Source organism: Rhagoletis pomonella, unplaced genomic scaffold (assembly GCF_013731165.1).
Source record: "Rhagoletis pomonella isolate Grant_MI unplaced genomic scaffold, Rhpom_1.0 Rhpom_scaffold_00001, whole genome shotgun sequence".
NCBI classification, from domain to species: Eukaryota; Metazoa; Arthropoda; class Insecta; order Diptera; family Tephritidae; genus Rhagoletis; species Rhagoletis pomonella.
This window is the reverse complement of record NW_023458555.1, coordinates 70,040,669-70,054,085: the sequence shown is the minus strand read 5'-3', so window position 1 is coordinate 70,054,085 and position 13,417 is coordinate 70,040,669. Positions and strand designations below refer to the sequence as shown.

The following is a 13,417-nucleotide window of genomic DNA, read 5'->3' as shown; positions in this document are numbered from 1 at the left end:
TATTTATTACTGGCCAAGTCGGTTAATTCGCTACAAAAATATAACATGAAAGTAAGTAAGTTGCCGAAAACATACTATTTAAGTAGCAGCATTCGAATTTTTTTACTTACTCTGAATAGACCAACAAAGTTGGATCCAAGTGCCGCACAAATGTCACCACAAATGGAATAACTGTGGTACAAACGACAGCTGCAATCAGCAAGCGAAGGCCATATTTTCGCATTTTGAATAGTAGATAGATGAAAATTGGCGCAATGAAGAAAAGTTGCGTATCGACAGACAGATACCACGATTGGAACATACACTACAAATTCAAAGAGAGGCAAACTTTAAATTTTTATGTAAGAATTTGGATAATGTTAAAAAAGGGATATAGTTAATAGTTGTAAGGATGTCAGATGCTAATTGTTTGATAAGGCTGACGCTGTTACTCAAACGATACCTGGGGTTCACTTTACCATAGAACCGGGGAATTTGTCTGTCTTGAAATTTAATAAAGTAAGCTGTAAATGAGGCTTTAACTAAATTATTTTCTTACTTAAGGTGCTTATTGCGCTGCTGCCAATAGGTCAGTTGATACCTTTTTCTGTGAAAAATTAATGAAAGCTTTCAAGCTATACTATTTTAATCAAAAACATAATATGTAATATTATAAAAAAAACATGGCATTAGTAAATTACCTGCGCTTGAGGGAATTTGACCAAAATTTTTAAAGCTGGCATAGATAGAATACAATTTGTTTAGTTGGGGCCGTTTTCTCAATTACCTGTAACTTTAAAGTTTACTTTATATATATAGGTTGCTTTTATGATTGCGTCTAAAGTAAAGCATTATATCATCGATTTTATATTGGTTTACAACAAAGAAACATACATACGACAAAAACCAATAATAGAAATGCTTAACTTTAGACATAACCTTATTTTTAATACAACCTTTAAATATAAAGTGAGCTTTAAAGTTAAAGGTTGCTTCCTAAAACGGCTCTTAGTCTAAAAAAAAATCCCTTTAATTGAAGGAAAGATCTAAAACCGGCCATTATCTTGAACAAAGAGCACAGAACCTCAAAATGTTACATTACAAAAAAAAAATTATCGCTAGGTCGAAATTTTTCTTCCCGCATAACAATGATGAATTGGTTTTTTGTTGGTCAAAACACGATCGCGTCATGAAAATCAGCATGGGCCAAAAAGGCGATCAATTGAAGAGTTTTACTGTAAACTTAAGAGCAGGGACACCCAACCAGTTTAGACATCTAAAAAAAAAAAAAATAAACAATCGATTAGGTAGACTTGAATCGTGAAAATTGTACTGAATGTTGCTCATACGACGCGTGTGTCTAAAAAGAGTGATTTTATTTACAAGGGTACGAAAGTAATTTAAAAACTGAATAATATTAAACTGCCTGAAGAGGTATTTCGTGAGTAAGATAAAATCCACTTTTTATCCAGAAATATTATTCATCATGTGGTGCTTGCACCAGAAGTTTTAGGGTTCAAGTAAAAGAAGCTTGTAGTAATTTGTCAGCACAAGAACAAATTTTCATTCTGTTGGAAATTTTTCTTGAACCACAATATTTTATAATATATTATATTCGCATAAGAATGCTTTTTCGATTCGAAAAAGTACTCGAAAACGAATCGTAGACGGCTATCTTAAACGACTTTTTAGCCGGTTTTTCTTCGAGAATATACTCCAGTTACAGTTACTTTCTGATTCATGACAAGATTAGTGATGATATAATTAAAAACAGCGTACTAGATCAATTTTTCTCAAAGGTGACCTAATTATATGAGCACAAGTGTATATGCGTAATAGAAGTATGTACTTACAAACTTATCCGTGTTGAAATAATTATTTACATAGAGTATATTAAGCCACCATGACGCCTGACAGCGCTCCTGCTCACGTCTGATGCGCTCTGCCCATAACGGACCGCTGCCGATGCTCGGAAACCAGGTCATGTAGAAGCCGATAATTGCCATATAGGCCGGTGTTAGGCGAATGTAGCGGCCAATGTACAAAATCAACGGATTTATTTGACCACGACGACGATGCAGTTCGACCAGCATAATGCGACAGAACAGGAAACCACTCAACAACAGAAACGTATCCACAAATAATAGGGAATTGTAGAGGAATGCAAATGTGGGGAATTTCGTTTGCTAAGATGTGTGGTGATTTGCAAACAGAGAAATTAGAAAAAAATATATAATATGTAAGTACAGTATTGGGCATATCTATAGCACCCCCATTTCAAAGTCCCTAAGGGGAAATAATTAATTATTAATGGCAAACAATATCTCTTAATACCGAAAAAAATTCTAGCACTTCTAAGAAAAAATTTTGAAATTTGGGTGAAAATTTGTCGAATTTTTTGTAGCCCTTTAAAAGATTTAAAATTTGTTGAATTTTTTTTTTAGAATTCTATAAAGTCTAAAACTTGGGTTTATATGGTTTTTGTTGGAGAATGAACTGTATTTTACTTGAAAATTCCTAAAAATAAAGAAATAACTTTGAAATGGGGGGTGCTATTGTATTGGTCAATACTGTATATATGTATATGTATGTGAATTAATACAAATGTCAAGCATTCAGTAAACAATTGTGAAATAGTCATTAAAGCTAACGGTTTCAAGCGATTAAACCAAAACTCGTTTTTTATGCGTATGTATGTATGTACATAAATTAACATTAGTCGTTATTATTACCTCTGCTACGAACGCCACATTATAAGTGGGACTGCCATAGATAAACGACAGCGCATGCCCGGCAAGTATCAGCAACATTGCCATTGCTTTGATGCCGTTTATCGAGTTTAGCCCCATCTGGTCTTTACTCGCCTGAAACAGTTTCTTCGTATTCTCTGCAATATGAAAACAAAAAAAAATATCATCCAATCTACAGATATGCAAATATCACACCCACCTATAACTGAGAACGACAACAATGCGATTGTCAATGTTTCTTGTTGCAATGCGCGTTTCGAGACATCATCGGCACTTCTCGACGCATAAATCAAGTAGCAATGATAGGCGGTGCTCAATGTAGCCAGCAAAATAAACAGAAATAGCACAACACTGCAAAATATTCGAATTTACAAAAAAAAAAAAAAATAGCAAGCAATTACTTAAGCCATTACCTAGCATATAAATATAAATATGTAAATATGTACATATGGCTGTGTGTAAAATGATTAACCCACTTACGCATAAGCAAACATTCCACCATCGACGTGCAACGCCCTGCCGGATCCAACGTTGCTCAGCTGACAGGCCGTTTCGTTGACGCTTAACACCGGGCGTTGCAAGTAGTTCTGCAAAAACAGAGCGACATCGGTGGGCTCACAAGACGCTGGCACGCATGCGCCCCAATGCGACACCACCACCACTGCTGCATCACCAATGCTTTTCAAGGCCTGCAATTAAAAGCAATAACAATGACATTAATTCGCTTTTTGTTCATTTTGGTTTTTGGCAAATTATGACTGATTGATGTCAATTTGTTTTCATATTCTCTGTTACGCATATTGCAAAAGTCTGAACAGCTTTAATATGTGTTAAGGCGATATTAGCTCTGGGCAATAGTCTGTTGATATTTTACAAGGGGTCAAGTTAGTCATAAAACTGGTGACATATTACACAATAAATAATTCCTTCACTTATACAAATCACACATTAGAGGCACACTATTGACAGCCGAATTGCTTACGAAAAATCAGAAATTTGCACTTTAATTGGTTTCATTTTTTGTTATGTTGTGAGTTATTTAGCGATAACTGCAGCCATTCGATTTTATGGAAAAAACATACATAAGTATATAAGTAAATACATAGATAACTATATAAAATCGCATATTTGCTTCACAGAAGAATTTAATCAATAAATCAGTATTCAGTATTTTAGTGCTAAAAAATTTTGGTTCAATTGTATTTTAATAAACACCATATAAATCTAAGTGTGAAACTGTATACGAAATTTAGGAGAAATCTGCAAAATCTCATCAAAATTGCAAAATTTTTAATAAGAAGGATGCAGTTTTATAGCCCATTCAATTTTAGTATAAAAATGTCTTAAAATTTGCGTTGATTTTTGATGATAAAAAAGAGAAAAACGAAATACTGGACTATAGTACTCTCCTCCGGGTGCATAACGGTAGGAGGTTTAGTTGGGTTAAAGTCTGAAACTGCCGATTATTCACATTTTTTACAAAACCGGTTTTCGAGTTATTCGAAAAATGGCAATTTGGAAAAACCGGATAAACCGGTTTTATGTTACATAGTTTTTATGCAATAAAAATACTTATTTTGGTATGAAGTCATGGCCAAAAACAGAAAAGAAATCAGTTAAAAACGCACGTTTGGTCTTATTTTTATAATTTATTCCATTTTTTCGGACTTTCTTCGATTTTAAGTAGTGCTCTTGCCACCCTAGCCGAGTGCTTAGAGGTGCCTACTGCTCCTCGGGAGATCCCAGGTTCAATTTCAATTTCCGAGTATACTTCTGCTATAAAAAAGCAGAGCACGAATTTTACGAAAAGCTCGGCCAAACACGTAGAAAGCCTTTAATCGCCAAGCATTCATTCCCAAATAAGCGGAGATATACATACTTTTAAAACCATTTAGGGGATTCCCTTAAACTGGACAATTTGGAAAAACTTAAAACTTTTATTGGATTTGGATGATATGAAAAAGCGGTTTGTTCGGTCAAAAAATCAGGTTTATTCGATATTCGAAAAATCAAGATTCCAAAAAAAAACGCCTACAGATTTCCAAAAAACCGGTGGAAACCGGTTTGGAAAAACCGAGTTGGTCACCCTAGTTTTTAGCCACGTTGTATTGGGGTCGAGAAATTTCGACAAATTTAACTACTTCCAACACTTTCCGTACTATTTCATAAACTTTGTACAACAGAGGAATTTTTATGGACGTCGACATATTCAAACATATTCTTTTTCCCACCATTTATTGCGATTTTATATTCCAAGCTTATACAACATCGCGATGGATATATATCCCTGATTTAGATGTTGGCATTCGTTATGCATAGATAAAGGAACAATAATGTAGACAACGTATTTGCATACATATTTATATATGTATGTATGTATGTATGTAAATAATAAGCCAGTTGAATGTCTCTTACCGAAATTATTCGCTACGTCACTATAGCGGTAATCATTTCAAAATGAAAGTACGCATAATAAGCAAATACATACATATGTACATATATATCTATGTGTAGATATGAGCCGTTTATTTTGAAAGTGGCATAAGTCACGTTTTCGAAAAAGTCGAATTAACGAATAACACTAATTACATTTTAACGGCAACTATTCAGTAAAAAAAATTAATAAGATTTCTACACACACACAAACATACGCTCACCGTGGCGTCAGGATTTTTATTAAAAGAACTTTGAAATTTCAAAGATATGATTAGTTCCGAAAGATATTCAAAAAATTTAGTGCAATAAGAATAACAACATAAGGACCAAATAAAAGAGAAATCCCTGCAGAATTGAAATATTTTAAATTTTTTGGTGCAAATGGAGAAATGGCTAATTAAAATTTTGTCCTTGAGCATCCTTGCAAATTTGCAATATTTATTTTTGAAATAATTATACACGACCACATCTTCGAATTTTGTCCTTCCACTTTAATACCTGCAACAAATAAAAAAATAATTATAAAGGCATTTTTAATACCAATTCGTCCTTGTGAACCAAAAAAGTTAAATATTTTCGAATTCAAAAGAATTTTCTCTTTCATTTTGTTCCAATATATTTATTGTAAATACATTGCACTGAATTTTTTAAATACATACATAAGTTTTGAAACTAGTCAAAACTTTGAAAAAAATAAAAATAATTACAAAGGCAATTTCAATACCAATTCGTCCTTGTGAACCAAAAAATTTAAATATTTTCGAATTCTAAAGAATGTTTGCTTTCATTTTGTTCCCATATTTTTATTCTACATTGCACTGAATTTTTTAAATACTTAAGTTTGGAACTAGTCAAAAATTTGAAATTTCAAAGTCTTTAAAAAACCCCCAACGCCAGAGGGAAAAAACCTAAAACGCATTTTTACTCTATTTGGCCCCTAATTGCGTGTGTATAAGTAAAAGTAACTTATTTATCAATTTTAGTAAATCACTGTCCTTTAAAAACATCACTTCAGTAATACACATCGGACAAAATTGATATGTCAGTAATTTTTTTTTTAACTATTTATAATGAAAAGTGGTGATTTTTCCAAGACTATACTAAATTGTTTATACTGAGAAAAATATCCTAAGATAAGAAATTCAAGTAAATCTTCTCATAAGTTAGCATCAATATTTTCAAACGCGTTTTAAAACCAAAAAGACTTATGCCACTTTCAAAATAAACAGCTCATGTAAGGGTATGTAATACTTTAGTGATGAAGATAATTATTTTAATAATTTTTTGACGCTAAAATTATTTAACTGTATATGTGTGCAATTAAAAGAGTCATCCTAAATACGCAAAATGAAAACAAATAGCTCAAGGCAAATGATTAGAATCGGGCATACTCGTATAACTTAACTATATATCAGCATGCAAAATGTATAATTCTAGATTTTTCTAAGCAAATAAAAGCTTTTGCGCTTAGGCAAGTATTTGTGCAATCGTACACGGAGTTACACTTATTAATTAGACACGTTTAACCAGTTATTCCTAGAGAGGATTAATAGTCTTGATAAAATATTTTACTTTGCGTTGTACATATATGTACATAAGTGACAAAAATTAAGATTTTACGAGTCGAATTGGTTTTAATTTTTTCAATAGATATGTATGTAAATATACACACTTTTCTTTATTTACGATGTGTCCATTCATATGCATGCTCAAGTAAACAACGTAATTAAAAAATATAAATTTCTGCTATCAACTTGTTTTAATATTTTTCAAAACAATCAAGATTGTTAAGTCTAGACTGACCACTACATATATACGAACTACAAATATGTATAATTTGTTTGGTCTACACTTCATTCCGTATTTCATGTGACAAGTCTTCATAGGTTAAGCCAAATTCATTGCCTAACTCGCATTCACCTTAGTTCACTCCCCATACTTTCTTTCTTAAATAAATTTCCCCGTGTCGGAATCTATACAGCCTTATTCTGTATCACGAACGATAGGCAACACGAAGAGGAATGCTTCAAAAATTAGTCCGGTGGCATCATTTTAGCCAGTTTAAACACAACCGAGACTATTGCAACGTAATGTATGAAAAGCAAGACGAAGACGACCGATAGAGTTTAAAATCGCAATCAGAGAGGTTGTCGTCTGCACAAGAATCGTTCGTTTTGCCTATCGTTCGTGATACAGAATAAGGCCCATATTCTCATTTCTGACCTCTTCAAGCGATGTCTTCATGTCGTAAGAATTATATGACGAATTGGAAAAGGGACGTGATAAACTCCTAGCGCTAAAATTTTAAAACATCGGAAGAAAATTAACCAAATGAATTGGATATAAATTACTTTGAAAAAAAATTTTGCATTTCAGCCCAGATTTTGAAGTGGGTTTAGCCGAATGCATTTGAAAGTTGTTGAAATTATGTGCAGTGTCGAATAATTGACTCGTATTAGGACATCGTCTTGATAATAAAGTAATTTCCTCTTCTTCTTCTTTATTGGCGCTGTAACCGCCTAAGCGATTTTGGCCGAGTCCAAAACAGCACGCCAGTCATTTCTCTTCTGTGTTAACTGACGTCAATTGGAAATGCCAAGTGAAGGCAAGTCCTTCTCCACCTGGTCTTTCCAACGCAGAGGAGGCCTTCCTCTTCCTCTGTTACCAGCATCGCGGCCCGCGTTGAATATTTTCAGAGCAGGAGCGTTTCTGTCCATTCGAACGACATGGCCAAGCCAGCGGAGCCGCTGAATTTTAATTCGCTGCACTATGTCTATATCGTTGTAAAGCTCATACAGCTCATCGTTAAATCGTCTGCGATATTTGCCATCACCAACGCGTAAAGGTCCGTAAATCTTTCGCAGAATCTTTCTCTCGAAAACTCCAAGAGCCGCCTCATCAGATGCTTTCATTGTCCATGCCTCCGCGCCATACACCAGCACAGGCATGATGAGTGACTTATAGAGTGTGATCTTTGTACGACGAGAGAGGACTTTACTTCTCAATTGCCTACTCAGCCCAAAGTAGCACTTGTTGACAAGACTGATTCTCCGTTGGATTTCAAGGCTGACATTATTATTGGTGTTAATGCTGGTTCCCAAATAAACGAAGTCGTCTACTTTTTCAAACTTGTAACTGTCAACAGTGACGTGGGTGCCAAGACGCGTATGCTCTGACTGTTTGTGTGCTGACAGGAGATACTTCGTTTTGTCCTCGTTCACCACCAGACCCATTCGCTTTGCTTCTCTATGCAATCCCGAGAAGGCAGAACAGACGTAGCTCTTGTTTTTACCGATAATATCGATGTCGTCGGCATACGCCAGCAATTGTACGCTCTTGTAAAGTATTGCGGTAAAGTTGTGCGGCTCTTATTATCTTCTCCAACATCAGATTAAAGAAATCACCCGAAAGGGAGTCCCCTTGTCTGAAACCTCGTTTGGTATCAAACGGCTCGGAGAGGTCCTTCCCTATTCTGACGGAGCTGGTGGTATTGCTCAACGTCATTTTACACAACCGTATTAGTTTCGCGGTGACACCAAATTCAGACATCGCTGCATAAAGGCAACTTCTCTTCGTGCTGTCGAAAGCGGCTTTGAAATCGACAAATAGATGGTGTGTGTCGATCCTATTCTCGGGGGTCTTTTCCAAGATTTGGCGTATTGTGAATACCTGATCTATGGTGGATTTCCCAGGCCTAAAGCCACACTGATAAGGTCCAATCCCCTCGTTTACGGTGGACTTCAGTCTTTCGCACAATACACTCGATAAGACCTTATAACCTATGCTTAGAAGGCTGATTCCGCGGTAGTTGGCGCGTATGGCGGGGTCGCCTTTCTTGTGGATTGGACAGAGCACACAATGCCGCAATAAGAAGAGAGAGGCCGAAATACGTGAGTGCGAAGAGCTTGAGATGCTGGCCGACAGGAAGAACGCCCGAAAATTCTACCAGAGGGTTAGGCGACTTACGGAAGATTTCAAGACCGGGGCGAACTCCTGTAAGAACAACAATGGCGACCTAGTGACCGATGTCCAGAATATACTTAAATTGTGGAGGGAACACTTTTACAACCTACTGAATGGCAGCAGCGCTGAAAGTAGTGAAGAAGACGAACCCGAGTCCCCAGTCGATGATGATGGAGTAGCTGTCCCACAGCCTCACTATGACGAGATACGAATAGCGATTACGCGGCTGAAAAACAACAAAGCTGCTGGATCTGACGGCCTGCCAGCCGAGCTATTCAAGTACGGCGGCGAGGAGCTGATGAGGTGCATGCATCACCTCATATGGTCAGATGAACGCATGCCCGACGACTGGAATTTAAGTGTACTCTGCCCAATCCACAAGAATAAAGTAATTTGCTTACAAGAAAAAAGAAGGATTTCCACTACTTTTAATTATTAAAAAAAATTACTTGTTAAATTTCTTTTAAAGCATATAGTTGATTTTCCGATAATAATACATATTAATGTTTTTATATATTTGAAGATGCAATGCAAGCTCTATAACTACGGTGACCATCTGTTTATTTATTTTTAAATCTGGACGATAGAGCGATTTACAGATGCATTCGGCTACAAGTAGCCGGTCATTTAAGCACATGAGGTACTTTCAAAATAAACGTCTCGTATGTAGATGGTTTCTGAAGTTATAACATTGCCTAGAAAAACTGGGTATTTGTGTGTATAAATCGAAATAAGACGTTAATGATAATTGTTCGAATTACTAAAAGTAATTTCACTAGTATTTAGCTTTTCCAAGGTTTTTTTCAAAGCATGTTGAACAGGTATTTAGCAGCAATAGAGCGGCTAATTTTACTTTTTCGAGAATTTCGTCTTTAAATTGTCATTTTTGTTTACATTTTACTCCAAAAAGAAATTTGCAGCACTCAATAAAACTTTTGGGTACAAGAACGGCAAAAACTGTGATAGTTTTCTAAAATGAGTCATCGCTATTTTGTTATCGAGCCTCCGACTTATCGATATTCTACTGTACATACACTTTAATATAAATACCCACTTCATTTCATTTATTAAAATAGTCTCCTACGCTCAAGAACTTTACAGCATTTACCTTCGACTTATCATAAATTTACGTCAAATAGGACCTGGGCAGCATATCGAAACCATATTGAACGATCAAATTAGCACATTAGTATTCCGCTGGCATAGCGCTTCACCAAGTGCTTTAAAACTTTGCGATCAAAAAAGTGAGTATTTAAGTAGTATGAAGAACACATTGGAACGTAATTACGATTCGATGCAATTAAAGAAGACCCCGTTAAGCTAACAACGGTTTCTCCGCGCAAATTATGGTAATAAAATAAAGTTCGGCTGGCTGGCCATAACCGATCACCAAATTTTAGCATTACATAACCATGACACTATGCATACATAAATAAATAAAGCGTTTACAATTCAACTTCAGGTTCTTTTTGAAGTTCATAGCGATTAGCTAATAAGAGAGCAAAATAAGTACTAAGTATAAAATATCTATGTATATTTATTATTATGCATATATTGTCTGTACATTATAGATATTAAAGAAAAATTAATAAATAGGGGGGTCTTCATGAGAGCAACAGAAGCCAAATCAACAATTTTTAGAATTATTGTCTGTCTATTTGTCCGTCTGTATGTTTGTACGCGTATCAATCGAAAACTAATGCATGAAATTGAATGCAGTTTTCACCGATGTATTGCTAGAGGTCGAACTTAAAATATAGAGAGAAAAAAATAGAGAGTTGCCACTTGTGTGAAAATTTCAGTTTATGTAAATTGATAAAATATTATATAAATATTCATATTTTAATATAAATATTGCAATATGGCCGCAAAAATAGAGAGGTTTAAATAGGCTTACAGCCGTAAATATTTTTGTTGTAGGTTGCCACCAGTTTTAAAATTTTAATTAATTTTAATTGGTAAGATAAATTGAATATTGCAATATGGGTATCAAAATTAAGAGGTTAAGGAAAGTTTAAAGCACAAAAATACTTTTAAGGCGCAGTGAAGCCGGGCATTTGCTAGTTGATAATAAAATGAATGTACATTCAAAATGCGTAAATATTTGTCAAAATTATATACGGTTAGCATATACACGCGTTAAATGCTCATTTACTAAAGTATTTTAAATACATTCTTACCTCTTTTTGACGACTGCCCACCGTTTGCAATGTGAATCCATCCATTTTTATATCTACTAAGCAATATTTTGAACGCACTACAAGCTCACTAGATCCATTTCCGTTTGCATTCGAATAAAAATGTCGCTGATCTAAGCATTGATCGAAATGTCCAAACTGATGCAAAACACCACTTTCGATACCAGATGGGGATTTGGCCATTGCATCGTACACTGAAAGAAAAACATAAGTAACTAAAGTAGTTAACTCGCACATGTACATATTGAAGACGAAGTTATAGTCTACGGGCTGTTGCTAAACATTCTACATTTATACACTTTTAAATGTAACATACCTTTTTCAGCAGCGAATTAAGTAAAAAATTTGATTTTTATTAATAAAAATGACACAAAATATTGCTTCTTTTTCTAAAAGTTAAATACATATGGCTAACTTGGGGTGGGGATCTGCTAAGTGTAATTTTTTAAATTTTTACTGCATTTCTCCAATTATTTTACAAAATGTTGAATACAATACTTTTGCGTATTTAAAGCAAAAAAAAAAATTTCATACGAATCGATAAAATTCGACGTTAATAAACGGTTTTCGTGTTCTTTTGAACTTTTTCCTTTTTTTGGTCTTTTCAGAACTTCTGCAGAAATCGTTATACATACATGGCCTGACATCGACATATTTATTTGGCCAATGGCGATTGCACCACTAGAGTTGCTGTAAGTATCTTTACGTTCTGCTTATAGAAAGATGGCCAGATCTATCGCGATACTCTGCATGCGACCAAATTGGTTCACCTGAATTTCTCCTCAACTTGTGAGAACAGGAAACTGATATGTTTGAACTTGGTTCCAAAATTTTTGTAGCAGACTTCTTTCCCTAGCACTCCCCCGCTTAAATGCTTCCCAAAACGCAGTAAAGACTGACGTTGTGTTGCCCAAGAGATTTTATAAATTTTCGACTCAATTTGAGTGAGTAAGAGGTCTATGATATCTACCAAATTTTCATATATCACAAGCTGTAAAAAATTGCTGTAGTCTAATCTGGTAGTCAGTATTTTTATCCGATCTTTAATCCCGTTCATTTATTCATTTTGAATCGATCAGTGAAGATTGGAATATCATATATTTATCGAAGGATCTCCGTTCACTGAAATTTAAAGCCTCTATATACATATAACCCCAACTTTTTCTAAAATACAACCAGCCTGTTCGACGCCTTAAGCCTTAGAGCTCTCTTACTTGCAGACAGTACCGACTAGACCCTCCAAGACCTGAGTTTTCAAAGAGCCCGGATTTTCTCGAAGATTAAGTGGTAAGATAACAAGTAGTTTTTAAACAAAAAACAAAACCGACTTCAATTTTCATATAAAAATTTAAGAGTACCGTTAATTCATCATGATCGAAAAAAAAAAATTCTGACGAATTGATAAGTTAAGTTGTAATTGTGGCTGAGTGGTTAGGGGGACTACCACTCCCCAGGACATGGGTTAGACCCTGGTCCATGTGACATCTAAATCAGAAAAAGTTTTCTCTAACACCGGTTGCTCCTCGGTAGGCAATAGCAAACCTCCGAGTGTATTTCTGCCATGAAAAAGCTTCTGATTTCTGATTTTTGCCGTTCGGTGGCGGCGTACAGTTTGTAGGTCCCTGCGAAATTTGTTTATCAATTCAACGGAAAATGCAAAAAATAGTTGTCTATTTCAAATGCTTTTATCGAAAAAACGTGGAAAATATTCCTTGATTTTTTTTATCTTTCACTTTTTTTTGGGGAAACTTAAAACGTAAATATACTTAAGCACAAAATATTAACTAAAACTTGACTAATTCAGTGTAATATACAAATTGGGAAAAATTACTTACTTCGATACATTGTAAGTACATGCAAGCCTTTATTTAGTCCTCAAATTTTAGCTGAATATTTATATTTTTATAGCAATATCTGTTAAACTAGCTCAAAATACAAATACCAAATCACTGCATACTTCATGATAGAACAAATATTACGTTGTTAAAACTGCTTGCTATTCTCTATTATTTATGAATGTGCAATATGTACCTATGTACATTAGGGTGGTCCTTAAAAAATCAAATGAAGAATTTTTTAAGTCTCACCCCC

General features: G+C 34.8%; 1 protein-coding gene across 1 annotated transcript; it reads right to left on the bottom strand.

The window, feature by feature from the left end:
* Positions 1–5: 5 nt before the first annotated feature.
* LOC118733040 (nose resistant to fluoxetine protein 6-like) lies at positions 6–13,171 on the bottom strand (the record flags this gene model as incomplete). The annotated part of the gene is made up of 8 exons (XM_036462213.1): positions 13,162–13,171; positions 11,309–11,520; positions 3,210–3,418; positions 2,929–3,080; positions 2,712–2,866; positions 1,833–2,165; positions 111–304; positions 6–30 (listed from the first exon to the last, which is right to left on the bottom strand). Coding segments are annotated over exons 1-8 (1,290 nt in total), but the record flags the coding sequence as incomplete, so codon positions are not given.
* Between the last annotated feature and the right edge of the window lie 246 nt (positions 13,172–13,417).